Source organism: Pseudorasbora parva, chromosome 17 (assembly GCF_024679245.1).
Source record: "Pseudorasbora parva isolate DD20220531a chromosome 17, ASM2467924v1, whole genome shotgun sequence".
Lineage (NCBI taxonomy): Eukaryota > Metazoa > Chordata > Actinopteri > Cypriniformes > Gobionidae > Pseudorasbora > Pseudorasbora parva.
Window position 1 is genome coordinate 5,580,847 of NC_090188.1, and position 18,050 is coordinate 5,598,896.

General features: G+C 36.2%; 1 protein-coding gene across 2 annotated transcripts in view; it reads left to right on the forward strand.

The window, feature by feature from the left end:
• The window catches only part of slc29a1a (solute carrier family 29 member 1a), a 51,649-nt gene that overhangs the window by 31,170 nt on the left and 2,429 nt on the right, over positions 1–18,050 (forward strand). For both annotated transcript variants that reach the window (XM_067421902.1, XM_067421903.1), the window contains exons 2-12: positions 2,066–2,144; positions 2,242–2,323; positions 4,904–5,073; positions 6,692–6,831; positions 7,151–7,285; positions 9,832–9,929; positions 10,046–10,127; positions 12,241–12,326; positions 12,479–12,587; positions 12,670–12,755; positions 16,891–17,090. In XM_067421902.1, coding sequence (XP_067278003.1) covers positions 2,119–2,144; positions 2,242–2,323; positions 4,904–5,073; positions 6,692–6,831; positions 7,151–7,285; positions 9,832–9,929; positions 10,046–10,127; positions 12,241–12,326; positions 12,479–12,587; positions 12,670–12,755; positions 16,891–17,090 — 1,214 coding nt within the window. In that variant the 5' untranslated portion in view covers positions 2,066–2,118. The remainder of the gene's footprint in view (positions 1–2,065; positions 2,145–2,241; positions 2,324–4,903; positions 5,074–6,691; positions 6,832–7,150; positions 7,286–9,831; positions 9,930–10,045; positions 10,128–12,240; positions 12,327–12,478; positions 12,588–12,669; positions 12,756–16,890; positions 17,091–18,050) is intronic.

Sequence of the window (18,050 nt, forward strand, 5' to 3'; positions counted from 1 at the left end):
ACTTTCCAACCGTACACATGAATATTGCAATAGCTGTGGAACATGAAAACCTTTATTATTTGTCATTGTTTTTAAGAAATGGTACAACACAATAACATAATGCAACATTGAAATGTCTTTCAAATTAATTTTCTCCATGAATTAAGGAAAAAAGAAGCAATAAAACAGCATAAAAATTATTGATGAAAACATGAAAAAAACATGTTTTGACAGCCAGTGTACACATCTTAAAGGGTAAGTTCACCCCAAAATGTACATTCTGTCATAATTTACCCTCATGTCGTTCCAAACCTGTAAGACTTTTGTTTCATATTCGGAAAACAAATGAAGATCTTTTTGATTAAATCTGAAATCTTGATTAAAAAAGAGATTTCTGTCCCTCTGTTGACAGCTCCTCAACCACTTTGATGCTTCAAAAAGTTCATCAAGGGATCATAACACTAATCCATATGAATTGAGACTCGATCACGTTTTAGGATGAAGAGATTGAATTTAGGCTTTTAGTGAAAATTAGACAGTCAGTGGAGGAACGGAAATCAATCTTTTTTCGTATTCAGAAGATGAACGAAAGTCTTTTGGGTTTGTAGGGTGAGACTTAGAGAATTTTCATGTTTGGGTGAACTATCCCTTTAATAATGAGAACTGTGTTGGACATCTTGACGGTTTGAATGTGTGTGTTTAGAGAGTTGTGCTTTATTGGACTATTGAAAGTATAGTTTTTTGGAAAGGTTAATGCATTAGCATCAGTAATGGCTTCATAGTAAGGCATCCATGTGATGTTCTGTCTGTTTATGCACCTCACAGTCTGTCAATGAGCACGTTTACATGCACACCAGTAAGCTGATAACTCACAAATATCAGCTTATTGAAATAACCAGTTTTCCCTGTTTACATGTAAACCAGTAAACTGAAAACGCAAGTAAACCGTGTATGACTTTAATAATAAACCTATATCCTTGTAGTGATGTCAAAATATTAATTTTCTGGGTCTTAAAAGAGTGTCGTTTGTGATATATGTCCTATCTTTCATTTCATCCTCTTACAGTACAAAACACTTAGACTATGTTCTAGTAGCCAGTTACACTTTCTGTTTGTGGAGTATGTTTATGATGGATAGATGAATGTGCTTTTTTAAGCTTCAATCTCATAATAAAACAATCCCAGTTCATTGTCATTATAAAGCTTTGAGGCATCAGGAGATTTATTCATATAACTCAGATTGTGTTAACCAGAAAAAAAAGGAGGTTATATACACCTAGGACGGCTTGAGCGTGAGTAAATCATGGGCTAATTTTCATTTTAAAGTGAACTAATCCTTTAACTGTAAAAAGCACTATACAAATACAACATTGAAAAATTGAGTTCAACAGGTATCATATCAATGGGAAAGCCAGCATTAGACACACAGAGGATGTCTGTCCTGGAGTTCATCAAGTTTCCCATTCTCTGTGTGTGTTTATTCTCAGAGGACTGCAGAATTAATCAATATTTCGCCTCTTTCTTGACTGCAGAGGATTTAGTGATTCGTTCCTTAAGGGCTGGAGATTTTTCTGAAATCCAAACAAGCTGTCGCTTGAGCTCAGGAAATTAATATTTTTTTTATTTTATGAAGTCTATACCCAAGGCATGATAAAGCATAATATGTGATCTATTCAAAACATTGTTTTAGAGATCTAGGCTAATTGCAAGCACATGTGAAAATGACACTGGTATCATTTGTTTAGATATTTTAATATGTTTGTGTTGGTGCTGCCAAAATACCCATTGAGAGAATCATATTTTTGAACGAAATGCAATAATGATGGATGTTTACTTTCGCAGGAAATACCAAAACCCACAGACTTGTCCTCAAAAAGCATTTGGACATTCAGTCACACTTAAAATGTCTGAATACCATTACATTAGCTAAGAGGACATCAAAACGTTAGATTTTAAAGAAAGACAGCATAAACAAACTTCTCAAGCTAAACGTTTCACTACGTTTATTGCGTTTGAAATGATAGATCTTCTGTGGTGTTGTGCTTCAGCGGCGTTGATGGTTGTTTCCATGTGATTGTAATTTCAGATTTGATGCCAGATTGTGAAACTGACCAGTGACAGATCCATCAGACGGACACAATGACAGCGAACGCTCCGCAAGACAGGTAAATGTGTGAGCGCGACCTCCTCCTGGCAAGTGTGTAGCTGCAATAGTGAACTCAACAGTGAAACTGCATGTGGATAAAATGACGTGTCTTCCAGGTACAAAGCTGTATGGATCATATTCTTCATCCTGGGGCTGGGAACTCTCCTACCGTGGAATTTCTTCATGACTGCTACTATGGTAACAATCGTCACATTGAGTTCTAATGACAAGCATCGAGACCGATAACAAACTAATCGAGACTTTATAACAAACTTCATTGGCACATTATTAGAAGAATCCATGATTATGTGAATAATATTAGTTTTGTCCTAAAAGTAGAGGTATGCGATATTGACAATAAATAATATCTCGATATTTTCTGGTATTTTATCGATAACGATAATTGGATGATATATTTATGGGGAATTTAACCTTTATAAAGCTTTTTTTTCTAACCTAATTATATGTACATATCATCTTTTGTGTCTCATTCTTACAATTAAGTCCTAAATTAAAATTCTAAGTCACAGTAGGGCTGTTACCAATCATATTAAATCATAACATAATTCATCTTTGCAATGGAGAGGAAACACTGAAGTGGCATTTAGATCATTTACAGAGACGCGGAGTGGCACGCCTAATATTTTATGTTGAATATTGATATTTGAAATGATTTAAAACATGAAAAAATACTTTAAATGGTAAACAAAACCGCCAATAGGTGGTAGCTAGTCACTTGTAATGAGGGAATCATTGAGTCATTGAGATTCAACCGATTCATTCAAACGGCTGATTCATTCGGTCCATGCAATAAATGCATGTTCTTAAATGAGCTTTTTTGCATTTTTTTATAGCTAATTTCAACTTGTTATGAATCAAAAATCAAATCAGAGCTGTATTTTAATATCTACAAGATACTTATTTATGAATACAACTCATCTTAATTCACACCTTATAGCACGGAAATATTTCTGCCCGTTTTCCCTCGTGTGGTTGTCCGCCTCTGCTTTTCTGCTAGACTGAAGTGTGTGAGTAGGCTATGTAATGCGTCGCACCATTACTTTCAGTTAAAGGAAAAAAATATTGCCATTTTTGTGATTGTTTGTAGCATTCTACAAGCCTTCATAAAATCTTTCAGGACATTTTCAGTTTTTAATCAATGCGCAAATCAATCACAGATAAACAGTATCTGTTCCTTAATTCTGCAGCCCACCCCTGCCCACAGGGCCGGCCCGTGGCATAGGCGGAATAGGCAAATGCTAGGGGCGCCACTCATCCATAGGGGCGCCAAAATGAGGGATTTTTCGGGTTTTATTACTGCTACTTTTTATTAATATTAATTCGAAATATTCCCTAAAAAAACCTTATACAAATCCCCAGACTCTTCCCAGACCACCGCATCAATCTCCTCCTGCCCAGCGAGTGCTTTAGTGTGTCCGATATTGAACGCGCGATCAGTTTAACATTGGGAATTTGTTGTCGCGTCGCCTCTCGCGCATCTAACAGACAGGAATGCTTTCGCTTTTAATGTGCTTGTTCGCTCGTGCCAGTGAAAGTTGGAAAGTTGCCTAATTATTTATGACGGATGGCCAATGTGTCAAAAAGACTGAAGCCCTCTGATACAGGAATATAAAGGAATAAGGGGATAAAGACAGAGGTAAAGTGATGAAATGAATGAACAGTTTATCTAAATGCATTATCTAAATATGAATGTTTACTCATTAATTCCAGTTATTTTTTATCTTAAACTTTATGTAAGCAGCTGTTCTGGGTGATCAGAATCTGTAAAAAATCACGTCAATTGTTTATAAACATATTTCATTTTTTTTAATAGCCTATAATGTTTTTACTCCGTTTTGTAAGGTGATATATGGCGTTTGTAAAATGTATTTTCTGAAATTAGTAATGATAGTCATATACAGGTTTATCTAAAATAGCTAAAAAATAAAATAAAATGCACACTAAATATAAAAATTTCTTTAAAAGTTGAATTCATGGTGAAAACATGAGCATGCATAGTTTAGTGGAGGATATACGTATAGACACATTTTTGTGTGTATGTATATATATATATAATGTGTGTGTGTGTGTGTGTGTGTGTGTGTGTGTCCTTGTTTATATTACATTGTGGGGACCAAATGTCCCCATAAGGATAGTAATAGCTGATAGTAGTCACTTTTCAACCGGCTCATTGAAAAGTGAGCTGGTCCCCACTTTTCAAAATGCTTATAAATCATACAGGATACGTTTTTTTGAGAAAGTGAAAATGCAGAATGTTTCCTGTGATGGGTAGGTCTAGGGGCAGTGTGTGTGTGTGTGTGTGTGTGTGATGTGTAGGTTTAGGTGCAGTGTAGGGGGATAGAAAATACGGTTGGTACAGTATAAAAACCATTACGTCTATGGAGAGTCCCCACAAAGATAGTGAACCAGACGTGTGTGTGTGTGTGTTTGTTTATTTTTATTTTAAAAATTATAAAAACACAACCAACATATAAAAACCTTGAGACAAGGGGCACCAAGTAAAATCTTGCCTAGGGCAGCAAATTGGTCAGGGCCGGCCCTGCCTGCCCTTGCCTTGAACCGGCCCCGGACTGAGGCTGAATACACTAAGCGTTGTGTGTGTGTGTGTGTGTGTGTGTGTGTGTGGGACATGAAACCATTCATTCACACAGAGACACATTTAAAATTTTGTATATGCAGATTTACTCTATGATGCTTAATGTAACTTAACTTTCACTTAGAGGACCGCTCAGCATCTGACTTCTCCTTGTTCGGCAGTATTTCACCGACCGTCTGAAGGGCCCACTCAATCAGACAGCCAATGGGACGGTGGAGATAGAGGGTGACAGTCGTAACGTCTTAGAAGCAAAGTTCAACAATGTAATGACGCTGTGTGCCATGGTACCGCTGCTCATTTTCACCTGCCTCAACTCCTTCATCCATCAGAGGTGAGACAAACTCTGAAATTACATTTAAGAGGGATTTACAAAATTACATAGATTAGAGCTGCACACCAATTCATCTAAAAGATCAAATTTGTATAATAGCTTCAATGAACACACAACTAAATTGAGCTGGACATTGAAATTCTGTTCTGTGTGATTTTAAGGATATGAGATGACTCAAATAAAACCTGTTTACTAAAGATACATTCCAGTTACAATTATACTAAATGATGTAAATTATTTTATATTTATTTATGTTATTTTAGTGAATTAGCAAAATTAGATCAATTAAATAAATGTACATGTATTTAAGGATTTCCTTTTATAAAAGGAAAACTTTATGTAGAAAATGAAAAAAAAAGTTTTTTGAATTTTGTATTTTTTCATGTCATTAGATTGTTTAGAGCATTAGGAAAAAAATGGACAGATTATTTTTTTGTAAAATTATATTATATTCATATTTTATGATATGTCCTCTGTAGTTGACACCAGGACTCAGTTGTTAAATTTTTTTAATGAAATGAAATTGCATGTATAGGCAAAAACAATGGGATTTATTTTTAATTCACGAATACATTTTTAAGTTTCAGGATTTTTTTTAAACATAATCATATTTAGATTAGAAACCCCATAGCATTTTCCTGAGATGTTGATTTATAACAAACAATTAGAAAATTAATCAGATTTAAATTATAATTACAAAATATGATCATATTTCCATAAGAGTGCTAAACATTTATGTCAGCCATTTTTAAAGACCAAGAAGTTGTTGTTGTCCTGGTGACACCTCCAAACATTTGGTATCTTTGCAAAGCCCTGAATGTGCTCTATAAAGGACATCCTGACTCAAAACTGTGACGTGTGTGATGTCACAGAAACTCACTAAAATATAATGTCCACTACAGTGGACAAAAGTCTATTACTGGCTCCCAGGAGGATATTAAATCCCACCCACTAACAGGTGCTGTGATAAAGAGATATCCAGTGTTATTCATTTCACCTGTCGGTTATAATGTTATGCCTGATCGGTGTACACACACACACACACACACACACACACACACACACACACACACACACACACACACACAGAGACACACACACACACACACACACACACACACACACAGAGACACACACACACACACACACACACACACAGAGACACACACACAGAGACACACACACACACACACACACACACACACACACACAGAGACACACACACACACACACACAGCAAATGTATAGTTGTGTTTAAAGCAAACAGGCTTCCGGTAATTGCAATTAAATCTATTTGCAGCCCACATAAAAATGCTTCTAAACAACACTGATTAAAAAAGTTTGGACTAAATCTGTTTTTTTTTCATGATCTTAAACTCCAAAGGCTTGTGCTTAAGAATAAATAATGAAGGAACAACGTCCTTATGTGTGTCATTAACACACTCCCATGTTCCACTTGTTTCATAGTTTTGTTGACTTGACTGTTTTTCTACAATGTGGAAAATGATTTATAATAAAGAATGATGAGGCGCTGAAGAACTTGTGAGATCTAATAGCCGCTCACCAAGCAGTATGGAGAGCTGATCTTGTGTTATTTTCTGCCACTCATTTCTCCCAGGATTCCTCAGAAGTTGAGGATCTCAGGCAGTCTGTCTGTCATTTTCGTGGTGTTTCTCATCACAGCGGTGCTGGTGAAGGTGGAGATGGACCCCCTGCCATTCTTTGCCTTCACTATGATCAAAATCATCTGCATCAACTGTGAGTATCATCATCGTCCTCTGCAGTATGTCTCTTCCAGGCTTCTCTGTTGTCATTCTCTCCTCTGGGTCGGGTCACAAGGTTCGGTTTCATAACGAGTAAAAGATGGCTTGAGTTCACACACATCCTTTGATGCTGATATTAATACACAATATGTTTTGAAAATCAAACGGGGGAAGGTTCTACTTGAAAGAGCAGATCTGACAGGAGTAAACTCTCAGAAATATTTAATGATGTTCTGTGTTGTCACGACCTTTACTATGTGAGTTTATCTCATATCCTAACCATGGTTTTTCTTCTTCTCCTACTCATTTTGCAGCATTCGGGGCGATTCTGCAAGGGAGTGTGTTTGGTTTGGCTGGAATGCTCCCGGAGTCCTACACCACACCCATCATGAGCGGCCAGGGCCTGGCTGGAACGTTTGCGGCTTTCTCCATGATCTGTGCGATCGCCTGTATGTATTCCTCCTCCTTCATCACTTTCTTTATGTTCTTCCTTTTCAAAGCGGAGGAACCAGAATCTGGGCCAAACCGGAATTAAAGGGGTGATAAATTGAGAAATCAGCTTTCCCTTGAGCTTTTGATATATAAAAGGTCATGGTAATATAAGATTATCCTGTAAGTTTCAAAGCTGAAAACTTCCTTGTTAGTCAAAGAAAAGCTTTTATAGACACCAGGCCCAGGAATTGATCGTGTTCACTTCTTGAAGTCATTGACTGACGAAAAACTCCTCTACAGAATAATAAGCACGTGTAATTCAGTAGCCCCGCCCATCGACTCATCCAACATGTCCTCCAACCAATACGCCTATATAGGTCGTTTGTCACTTCCTTGAAATACGACCCATGGGAGCGTTTACTAAAGGTGCGCCCCTATCGACAATATTTTAATTAATTAAATACAACGCCCAGGAGCGTTTTCAAAAGCATTCGCTTTTATCTGCTTAACATTTCAGGTTTTGCATAGCTCAGTTGGTAAAGCATTGCACTATACAACAACACCATGTGATCATGCGATCGTGAGTTCGATCCCAGGGAACACATGTGCTCATAAAGTGTGTGTGCACTATAAATCACTGGGTAGGTTAACGATGGGGTGGGTGTAGTTGTAAATTTAAAAATATATTTTTGCTAAATGGAAATATGACAAATGGTGGTAAAAATCCACACATTGCATTAAAATGAATACGCATTTTGATTGGTAACGACAGTCATACGTCATTTCATGACGTCAGACGTAACACGACACTGTCATTATTTTTACGCCAGGTAGAGGGCGCATGACTTTAAAACGTAAATATAGGTCGTAATAAGATGCTTGAAAATTGATCTATAGAGTCGTATTTTTTTGGAGGACAGGTTGGACTCATCGGATCACGCTAGCCAGTAGCAATAAACATGCCAAAGACGATAGCAAGATATTGTGCTATTCCTTGTTGTGGAAGAACACAGTCGCTGCATAAGCTTCCTTCGGATCCTACTATTAGAAATGTGTTTTTAGGAATTACAAAGCTACCAAAACAGAAGCCCATTGGCAGGCCGATGAATCTCGTAATTCTCTCTCTTTACGTGACATTTGAGGGGCGCACTTGCACACATGTATGTTCGCGCTTATTTTGAACGTTTGTGTAGGTTATGTGATACAAAAATAAAAGTCCAATCAATCTTAGGTGGATGAGAAATAAATCATTGTGTTTGTTTGATTAAGACATTTACGAACCCTGTGGTTGAGAGAATCATTCCGGTTGCGCTTTCAAATTAATCTCTCCATCATGTGACCTGAACTGACAGGGGCATAGATAAAACAGGAGCTGAAGCTCAATAAATATGCAAATCTTATCCAATCCTAGCCGTTTACTTCCAAGTCTCCAGTGCCAATCAAAACCCAGCGTTTTGGAGAGATCCTCAAAACCAGTGTAGAAAATAGCCTATTACGTATTAGTTATGATGTTTTTAAATGTAAAAACCACACAAACGTCGTAAGTTGACCTGAAGAGTATAAAAAAATAAAAAAGCCAGTCCATGACACCTTTAAAACGATTCAAATAAATTGTTTCTGTAAATCAAAATAAATCTGACATAAATTGAATTAAAATATAAATATTAGATAAAAAGACCTGAATGGAAATCAGAAATGTTTAAGTGAAATAAAGGTTGAAGTACAAAACAAAGAGTAAAATATAAAAAACAAGACTAAAACAACCTGACAATTCAATATATCATACAGTATATAAACAATATTAAACCAGATATAAAGTAGATTGTTGATGGATTTGATCTACTCCATCTGTGTTTTGATCATTGTTCTGGATCCGATCCAGACGCTGATTTTCAGCTCAAAATGTTGCTTTTTTATGAAACTTACCCACATCCAAGGCTATGTTCATTCTTTTGATATATTGTATGTTCAAATAATCATACAACAAAATATACTGGCGGCCATGAAATCTTTGTGAAAATGATCAAAAATGCTGGCGCTGGCTGGTGACTTTTCAACGCTGAAAGCTGGTGGGGAAAGAGTTAAACAAATACATACAAAATATGTACTGGTACTTACTATAGAATTAGGGTTTGGCTTAGGGTGATCCACTTGTAATTATGCATCATTTACAGTTATTACCACAGTAAGTACATGTAGTTATGGTAAGAACACGCTTTTTTGATCAAAATGGGCATTTTGGCAAGAGTGCAGAATTCAGTGAACTTGCGCTTTAGAGATTGACAGCCTTGGTGACTATAAAGGGAGGCTTTCTGTTTATTACCCATTCACAGTCTGAATACAGGTTTAGTTTTTCATGCTGCTAAGTACACTGCAAAGGTTTTGGATTGACAGCAGTATTTATATGGAATTGAATCAGAAACTGATTGACAGTGATAACCGACGGACGAGACGAAACAACACAAAGTTGCAAAACTGCAAAATTTTACTGGTATTGGTACTGACTGCTGAAATTTTGGTAAGAGCGCATCCAGATTTTGACCATGACTCTTGTGTTTTCCAGCGGGCTCTAAGCTACAGGACAGCGCTTTCGGCTACTTCATCACTGCCTGCGTCGTTATTCTCCTGGCCATCGTTTCTTACTTCGCTCTGCCTAAAATGGTATGGTGTAAAACCTTGATCCTTCAGATTCACATCTGTGTTACTTTACACTAATCAATGCAGATCATTATGATTTCATGTTTACATGTTGAACACTAAATCTATTTGTTCTGCAGGAGTTTTTCCAGTATTACTCTGAGAGCAACAGCTCTCGCTCCATGGCAGACGAGGAAAACAAGATGGATTTGCTGAAACCAGGTAAAGCCCAGCGTTACATATTTATCAAATTGTTCTCTAAACATGTGATGTCGTCTGTGGCATCTGATGCTCCATCACACACTCGTTAACAAATAAATGGGACCACTGAAATATATGAGACCACAGAGAAAATGTGCTAAAGTTCTAATATGGCAAAGATTATTAGTATTAATCTGGTTGTCAAGATATTTTCTCTGAGGGTCACAAATCAACAATTAACTCTCTTGAAAAGGTCTTGAAAAGTCTTAAAAGGTGATAAAACAATTTTGGGAAAATTAAGACCCTTATAAAGTATTAAAAAGTCTTATCACGGCTTTATAAAGTCTTAAATTTTGAAAGTATTTTGTTCAAGCTTTGTCAGAAGAGCTTGACTCCAAAAAGTATTTATGAATATATTTATTTTCATCCCCATAAGTAGCCTATTAAAAAACAACGGCTATGAGATCGGCTCGGAGCACGCGCGCCAGGGATGGACATTAGCACCGCCACCAGCCAAATGCGGCTGATTTAGAGTTGTGGCGGGTAAACTCGCTTGACCTACCGAGCTGTTTCACCTCTTTGTAAACTTTGTTCAATGCATGCGAGTGCTGCCGTATGTGCGAATATGACCAGTCGTTTTCTCCGGCATCACTCGCGTGAAGACGCGCTGAGAGAAGATCTGACGCTGTGCATCATCCGAGAGCGCGCACTCGTCTCACAGCGCGCAAATATTGAGTTATCTTTCAAGTCTTGCGCTTAAACGGACCAACTCACACAAGAAGTATGTCAACATGTCCATCTTGATGAGTATCCTAGCAGACATAGTGAACTGTATAGTATGCACAGTCGAGAAGGACGAGCATATCCCTGCATCAGGTCTTAAAGGCGCAGTAGCCTTTACTGCTGCCTGAGGGATGTCCCTATATTTAGTTTGACATTAAACAATGCTCTTGATTGAATAGCTTTTGTAAGTTTAATAAGAATTAATCTTTCATTTAAGTTAAATATGCAGTTAAATATTTAACCTATGTTAAATATGCAGTTAAATATGCAGTTATTTTACATATGATTAATTTATTCAATTTCTGTCCCTTTCTGCAGGCCAGTAGGCATGAACATTATTATTTAATGTACACACGAGTGAGGTCGAGTTAAACATTTTAGTTTGAATTTTATTTTTCGGTTTTCGGCTTTGGTTTCTTCTTTTTTGGTTTTGGCCAAGAATTTTGATTTCGGTGCATCCCTACTGACAATGTTCTGCTCGGTATGTCGTCAACACGCTTCAAAGATGCCAGAACTAATAGTTTCATTGTTGGGACTACAAAAAAAATAAAACTGGAAGCCATTGTAGAGCTTGTAGTATTAATTTTCACATGCAGTTACACATTGTCAGTTAAAAACAAAAAAGTGGTTTGTTGCCGTTTAGAACTTAAAGTGCGATGAGGTCTTCAAATATTTTGAGAAGGTCTTTAAAAAGTCTTAAAAAGGTATTGAAATTAACTTCAGGATTCCTGCATATACCCTGTAACTGAATTAATATTCAGACCGTATCCAAATCCAGGTCAAGATTGGGAGGTCATTTATTTGTGCCTCAGAAAATGCATACTTTTTAATTTTGTTTTGTAGAATTTTATAGCATTTAATTTTATTGCATTTCGTTTTGCTTTGTTTTATATTTTGTTTTGTATAATTTAATATATAGTATTTTTTTTTATAGCATTTTGTTTGGTTTTATTGTAGTATTTTATGAATTTTTAAAGCTTTTAACACAGTTTTTATTTTTTATCTTATTTTAATTTATTTAATTTATATTTGAATAGTGTTTTCTTATTTTATTTTATTTTATTTTATTTTATAATAAATAGTCTTTATTTTATAACCGTATCCCTAAATATTTAAGCTTTGGGACACTAGTGCCCTTAACCCACAGTCCTGTCTTAAATGCTATAAGACTAGTCCCAGGATAGCTGAATATAGTCCTAATGTGTTTTCTTTTTTCATAATATTTAAAAAAATATATATATATTTTTTTGTTGCTGACAAAATACATCTGTATGACATTGTGCCTAACTCCTATCATCCGTGATTCCCTGTAAAGTGAAATTGATTGTGTATTTTTGTTCTTGGCATGCAGAAGGTCAAGCAGAGAAGAGGCCGGTCCTGAGTCTGACTGATGAAGAGCCCAGACCGGCTGTGTCAGTATTGGGCATCTTTAAACGGGTATTAACTTCAACCACCCGCTCACATCTCTTATCTCCATAGTTGGAGCAGAACTGGCATGTTAGTGATGCATTATAAAGCAATAGAGCACTCTAGTGCAGGAAGTCTCCGTTTGTAGTAACCCTTTTACTCTGTCTCGCCTCCTGACTCAGATCTGGGTGATGGCTCTTTCCGTATGCTTTGTTTTCGCCGTCACTATTGGCACCTTCCCAGCCGTCACTGTTGATGTCAAGTCCAGTATTGCTAAAGGCAGTGCATGGGGTGAGTGTGTTTGCATGTGTGATGTTTCCGTGTGTTGATGTTCTCTACAGAGATGTCACAGCTGTCCTGTCTCTTTTCACAGACCAATATTTCATCCCCGTGTCCTGCTTCCTCTTGTTCAATGTGATGGACTGGGTCGGGAGGAGCCTGACTGCTGTTTGTATGTGGGTACGTATGTGTGTATGTTGTGTTAGTCATGCGGGAGCAGACGGGACTCCTCAAACATGTGCTCTGAATGCTTCAATCAAAATGGAGCATCTGCTTTTTGTATTTGACCGGCCCCTTCTGAGATTTTCATGAAGATGTTCTTTCTGAAAAGACTCAAACTATAAAGAACAGAGCAGGGAAAACATTGTTAAAAAGTTTCTCTTGAAAAATCTTGCATCATGTCAAGCGAATAGCCAGAAATGAAAAATGTGTCGTACCAAACCCATATGACTTTCTTTTTTGGACAAAAGAATAAATAACAAAAAGTACCATCAAACGATCATTAAAGTTGTCCAAAAGTATCCTTCTGAAGTCATATGATAGCTTTGTGTGTGAAACTGACTGAATTTGCCCTCTGATGCACTTTTACACTTACACTTTTTACACTACACTTACTAATTTCAGTCTGTTCATCACACAGAACTATTCTACAGACTTAGAATATAGTGCTCAGGTCACATGGACTACTGGTGTGATACTTTGGTTAAATAGCATTTACAGGATTTATTTTTTTATCATACAAATATCATCCATCTGTCCATCCAATCATGGCTTTCTTGTTTATTTACTTATTTATCATAATATAATTACAGTACATATCAAGACGTTTGTTCATCACAATAGAAATATAGTAGATATGCAGGTTTTTATTTATTTATTGATCTATTGTCGTTCATATCAAGGCCTCTATATATTTGTTTATTAGACAAATATTGTTTCACAATAATATGAATATGAATATTGTTATTGTCCTTTCGATGCTACTGAACCCACTCTCAGACTACAGGCGGTGAGGTTTAGCTATGTGTTCATGTGTTTGGTGCCTGGGAGGGTCAGTGTGAAGGTTTTTTCTCTCTATCCTGTTTTTTTCGTTTAAACTGTTTTGAGTATTTGGTGGCGACTCGTTTCCGCTCATTAGGAACATAGATAATATGTACGTGGACTTCAGGCTGTTACTTCCTCCTTAAAATGTCAAACTCTGGGAAAAATGATTAAATTATTAGGAAATCCTCAGTGGAGCAGATCGTAATCCTTCTGGAAATACTTATCTGTATTTTTGGCATTTGTGGAGTCTTTTAACGAGCCTCGTGTGCAGTCAGCTGTCTGACGCTCATGTGCTGCTCATGTGCGCTGCGTTTAACACACTCAATGTAACGCTTGTTTCTCCGCTGATGTGCTTGAGGATACTTATAGTTTGACTCCATAATAGCGTTCATCTAAATGAGATTTAATTAAGTGTGCATTGTTAGGGATAAGCTGAGCATTATGGGAGAAACTTGGCTGCTGTACATGGAGATGAATTTAAATGTCATGTCCAGGCAATTGATGTAAATTGTCCTGGAAATTTTCCTGAAAATTGTATTTAGATTTGGTATCATCATGGGTTTTGAGTATTTTATCGGCCAAACCACTTTCACATGATCCCAGAATGTATTCAAGATGCCCAAGGCCTGTTCTACACTCTTTCTCATGCACTGATTGGCTGTTTATGGATTGCAGTGGTTGACCAGCATGGGTTTTATAATGGCCGATGCTGTCCTGATAGACCGTGGTTGTTTATTTGATGATAATGTATGAACAAGCAGATAAAGCACTCCATTTGGAAATGACAGAATATAATATACCAGCATTTGATGTCAAACCCATATCGAATCTGTACATATACAATAAATGGCAGACTGAATGAGTGCATATATAACAAACTATATGAGTTGAATCCAGTACTAAATCAAGGAGTTCATTATTGTTATTATTTTGAAAATAGATATGACCATGTACGAGATGTCGGATTGGTCGCTCAAGAACCACTCATTCATATTTATTGAAAGGGGAAGAGAAGAGATTGTGATTTATGAAAGTGTAATAAAACACATTTGAATAGAATGTCCATTTTTAAATAATAGTAAACAATGATTTTAATTCATAACATATAGTAATAGACATTTAAGTTTTTATTATCATATATTCAATTGAAATATTCTATATAATTGTTATTATTACTGTTGTTGTTATTTATTTTTTATGTTTATATTTTATTGGTAAAATATTGTAAACAATGTCTTAAACATTTATGTAAAATCAAAATACTGATTGCCATAAATATAGCCATTGCTGCAGATATGGAGTTTAATCATAAATAACTAAACTAACTGTGCGGTTTATGATATAATGCAAAAATATGATTGAATACAGATATGACGTAACGGTACTAAATTCCTGATTTCTGGACCATTTACACAGTATTTTTTAATATTCATTATTATTATTATAACATTACAGTTTTTACCTGTTGCTTGAACACTAAATACCCATGCTTAAACTAAAGTAACACAAACTAGCAAGCTTTTGTTACCATACCTCAAACACATGTACCCATTCCTTAAAGCTACACTGTGTAACTTTTTTAGTTTATTCTCACCTAAAAACACTTCATTCTTTCAATAATATATGTGCTCATTAATGTATATTTACTTCTTTCAAGTAATAAAGTATTCTCGTAAGTTTATAATATGCCATTGAAAATACATACGGGTGAGGGGTTCGAATGCCGGTCGCCATGTTGCCCCTCCATCTTGAAAGTACATTAGCCAAAGAGGGACATACCCATAAATTCAAGCTTCGCCTTTCACGTTTTAACACTCGATGGCACCGTGTCGAATGTGAAGAGGGGGACTGCCATGTTAATCACTAAATTGCCCACTGTAGGAGTTAAAACGAAATCAGAATTGAGAGGAACAGAAACTAATATTCACTGGATGGTCATATACCTTTACACTGCTAGATGGGGGAAAATATCACACAGTGTAGCTTTAAACAAAAGTGGGAGGTAGAGAGAGAGAGAGAGGTCAAAGAGGCTATACACAGAACAATATTTCAAATGATATTTGAGCAACTTTGGTGGTTCCTGTGGTAAGTCATGGCCTGACAGTGAGGGAAGCTGGTCAGAGAGTCCACCCACATCTAAGCCGGTTCATCCATCATAAGGACATTCAGATTGGAAAACAGCAACTCCCCATTCCAGACCTTATCTATCTACATACTGTACCGTATCACTTTACTGTATTGCAAGTTGGCTAGTGCTCTTTTACTAACAATTTTTTAAAATTTTTGTGTAACATACAGTACAGTACATAGCAATGTACCATTGAGATTGTACTGTAGTGTGAAGTGTAGTACTGTGATGTACAGTAGTATGTCATTTGTAACATTTCAGTACTTTCATTTTTGGTTGTTGTGAAAACCTTTGTTGGAAAAAAAGAACAGAAACTGTAAGTGTTGCATTGCTTCGCAGAATGCTAACTGACGAACTGAATAAAAACTGAAAAACAAAGACTACAGTGTTTTATATAAAGTAGAATAGTGTGTTCCCCCTGATCTGAAAGTGTATTCATATGATGCAAGTGTGTATCATTTTGTCATCAGAGTTACATTTTGACAAAGGAATGTTAGGTTTTGACAGTAGAGTTTCAATTTGACACAGATTTGAATGGTATATTTCCCAGTGTTGTGTCATGTTTACTTGTGTGTAGAGTTTTGGCACAACGAGTGAAGTTTTGCAAAATGTGTTCAAGCAACGGGCAAAAACTGTAATAATATTTATTTATATATTATTTATAATATTTATTTATATATTTATAATTATTATTCAGTGATAGTTTAGTATTATTTATATAATATTAAAGTATTTATTAATATTTTAAATGAGATTTTATTTTTATATTTATATTTTTCATTTTTAAGTTTAAGATCTGCTTTTGTCATTTTTATTAGTTTTTGTTTTGTTGTTTTTAATATTTCCATTTAGCTATATTTTTATTTTAGTTTTATTTAAGTGAACAAAAACAGTTTTTAGTAGTTTTAACAATAACATTGATTCTTTTCCTTTTTCAAAAGACTCCAACAAAAACAATTAGGCACTTTATCTATTTGCAAAACTGTTGATCAATTTTGAAATTGACAACAAAGAGCTTTTGGTTAATTGGCTCAACTGGGCACAGCAGTAATATAATATAATATGATTTGAGTGATGATGATGATGATGATGATGATGATGATGAGTTGATGAATGTCTGATATCTGGTCTTTTTCTGTTCAGCCCGGTAAAGACAGCATGTGGCTGCCCATCCTGGTCTTCGCACGAGTGTTGTTCATTCCTCTCTTCATCCTCTGCAACGTTCAGCCCAGACACTATATACCCGTGGTGTTCGAACACGACGCCTGGTACATCATTTTCATGATCTTCTTCTCCTTTAGCAACGGATACCTGGCCAGTCTCTGCATGTGCTTCGGACCAAAGTAAGTGCAAAACAACATCGACAAAATATAGACCTCATATTGGCCTGCTACAAAAATAATATAGTCTTTACAAATTCATGGTGTGCTATGTTTCTATCCAAAGTCAATTTGTACTGCTTGTTATGCAGAGAAATGCTATTAGTTCTTAGCTGTAGTTGTCACACGTGGGCGTGTCCGAAATCGCATACGCTCTAGAGTAGGTAAGAAATAAGTTATTACTTCACGACTGCTTAAAAAGTATGTTCTATATAGTATGAGTGTGTGTATCTGGACATACTACATTCGCCATATTGTCATTACCATGTGACCTACCAGTGTCTCTTCACTGCCATTCACAAATCTCGTGGGCTCATGGGATAGTAAAGTGTCCATTGTATGCACACTTTAGAATCTCTCCGGAAGTAGTAAGTCATCCGGGTACTTTTTGCTTATTATGAGTACTGTGAATTAGGACACACTGCTTTAGTCACAAACTGTTTTTCGCCTACAATACAGTAGGGAAGAATGTGATTTCAGATGCAGCCTTTTCCTGTGTTTTGGTTTCTGGTCAAGTACTTCGTCTATGTTCCCTGGTCTGAAATACCCTCAGTCACTATTCCCTACATTACTCCACTCATATAGTCCACTTGAAGGAGTGAATGGAAGCGAGTGAGGGAATTCAGACTCTTCAGACTAAGTTCGTCTACTGCTTTTTGTGCTTGATGTTTAATAATCATTTGAAACTAAGCAACTGGCAGTTCCAATAGTAATGGAAACTAGCATGTATAAACCATGAGCGTAAAATTCATCTAACAGTTAGGAGGCATTAAACATAACATTTCTCTCTGACATTTTTTGAAGAGCGACACAAATAATAAATCCAAAATTGTATTCTTAAGGATATGTGTGGCATTTTGGTGCACTGAAAAATGATCTTTAGTCAGTTTTTATTTTCTGTCATTTTATCTGGCCAACAACACA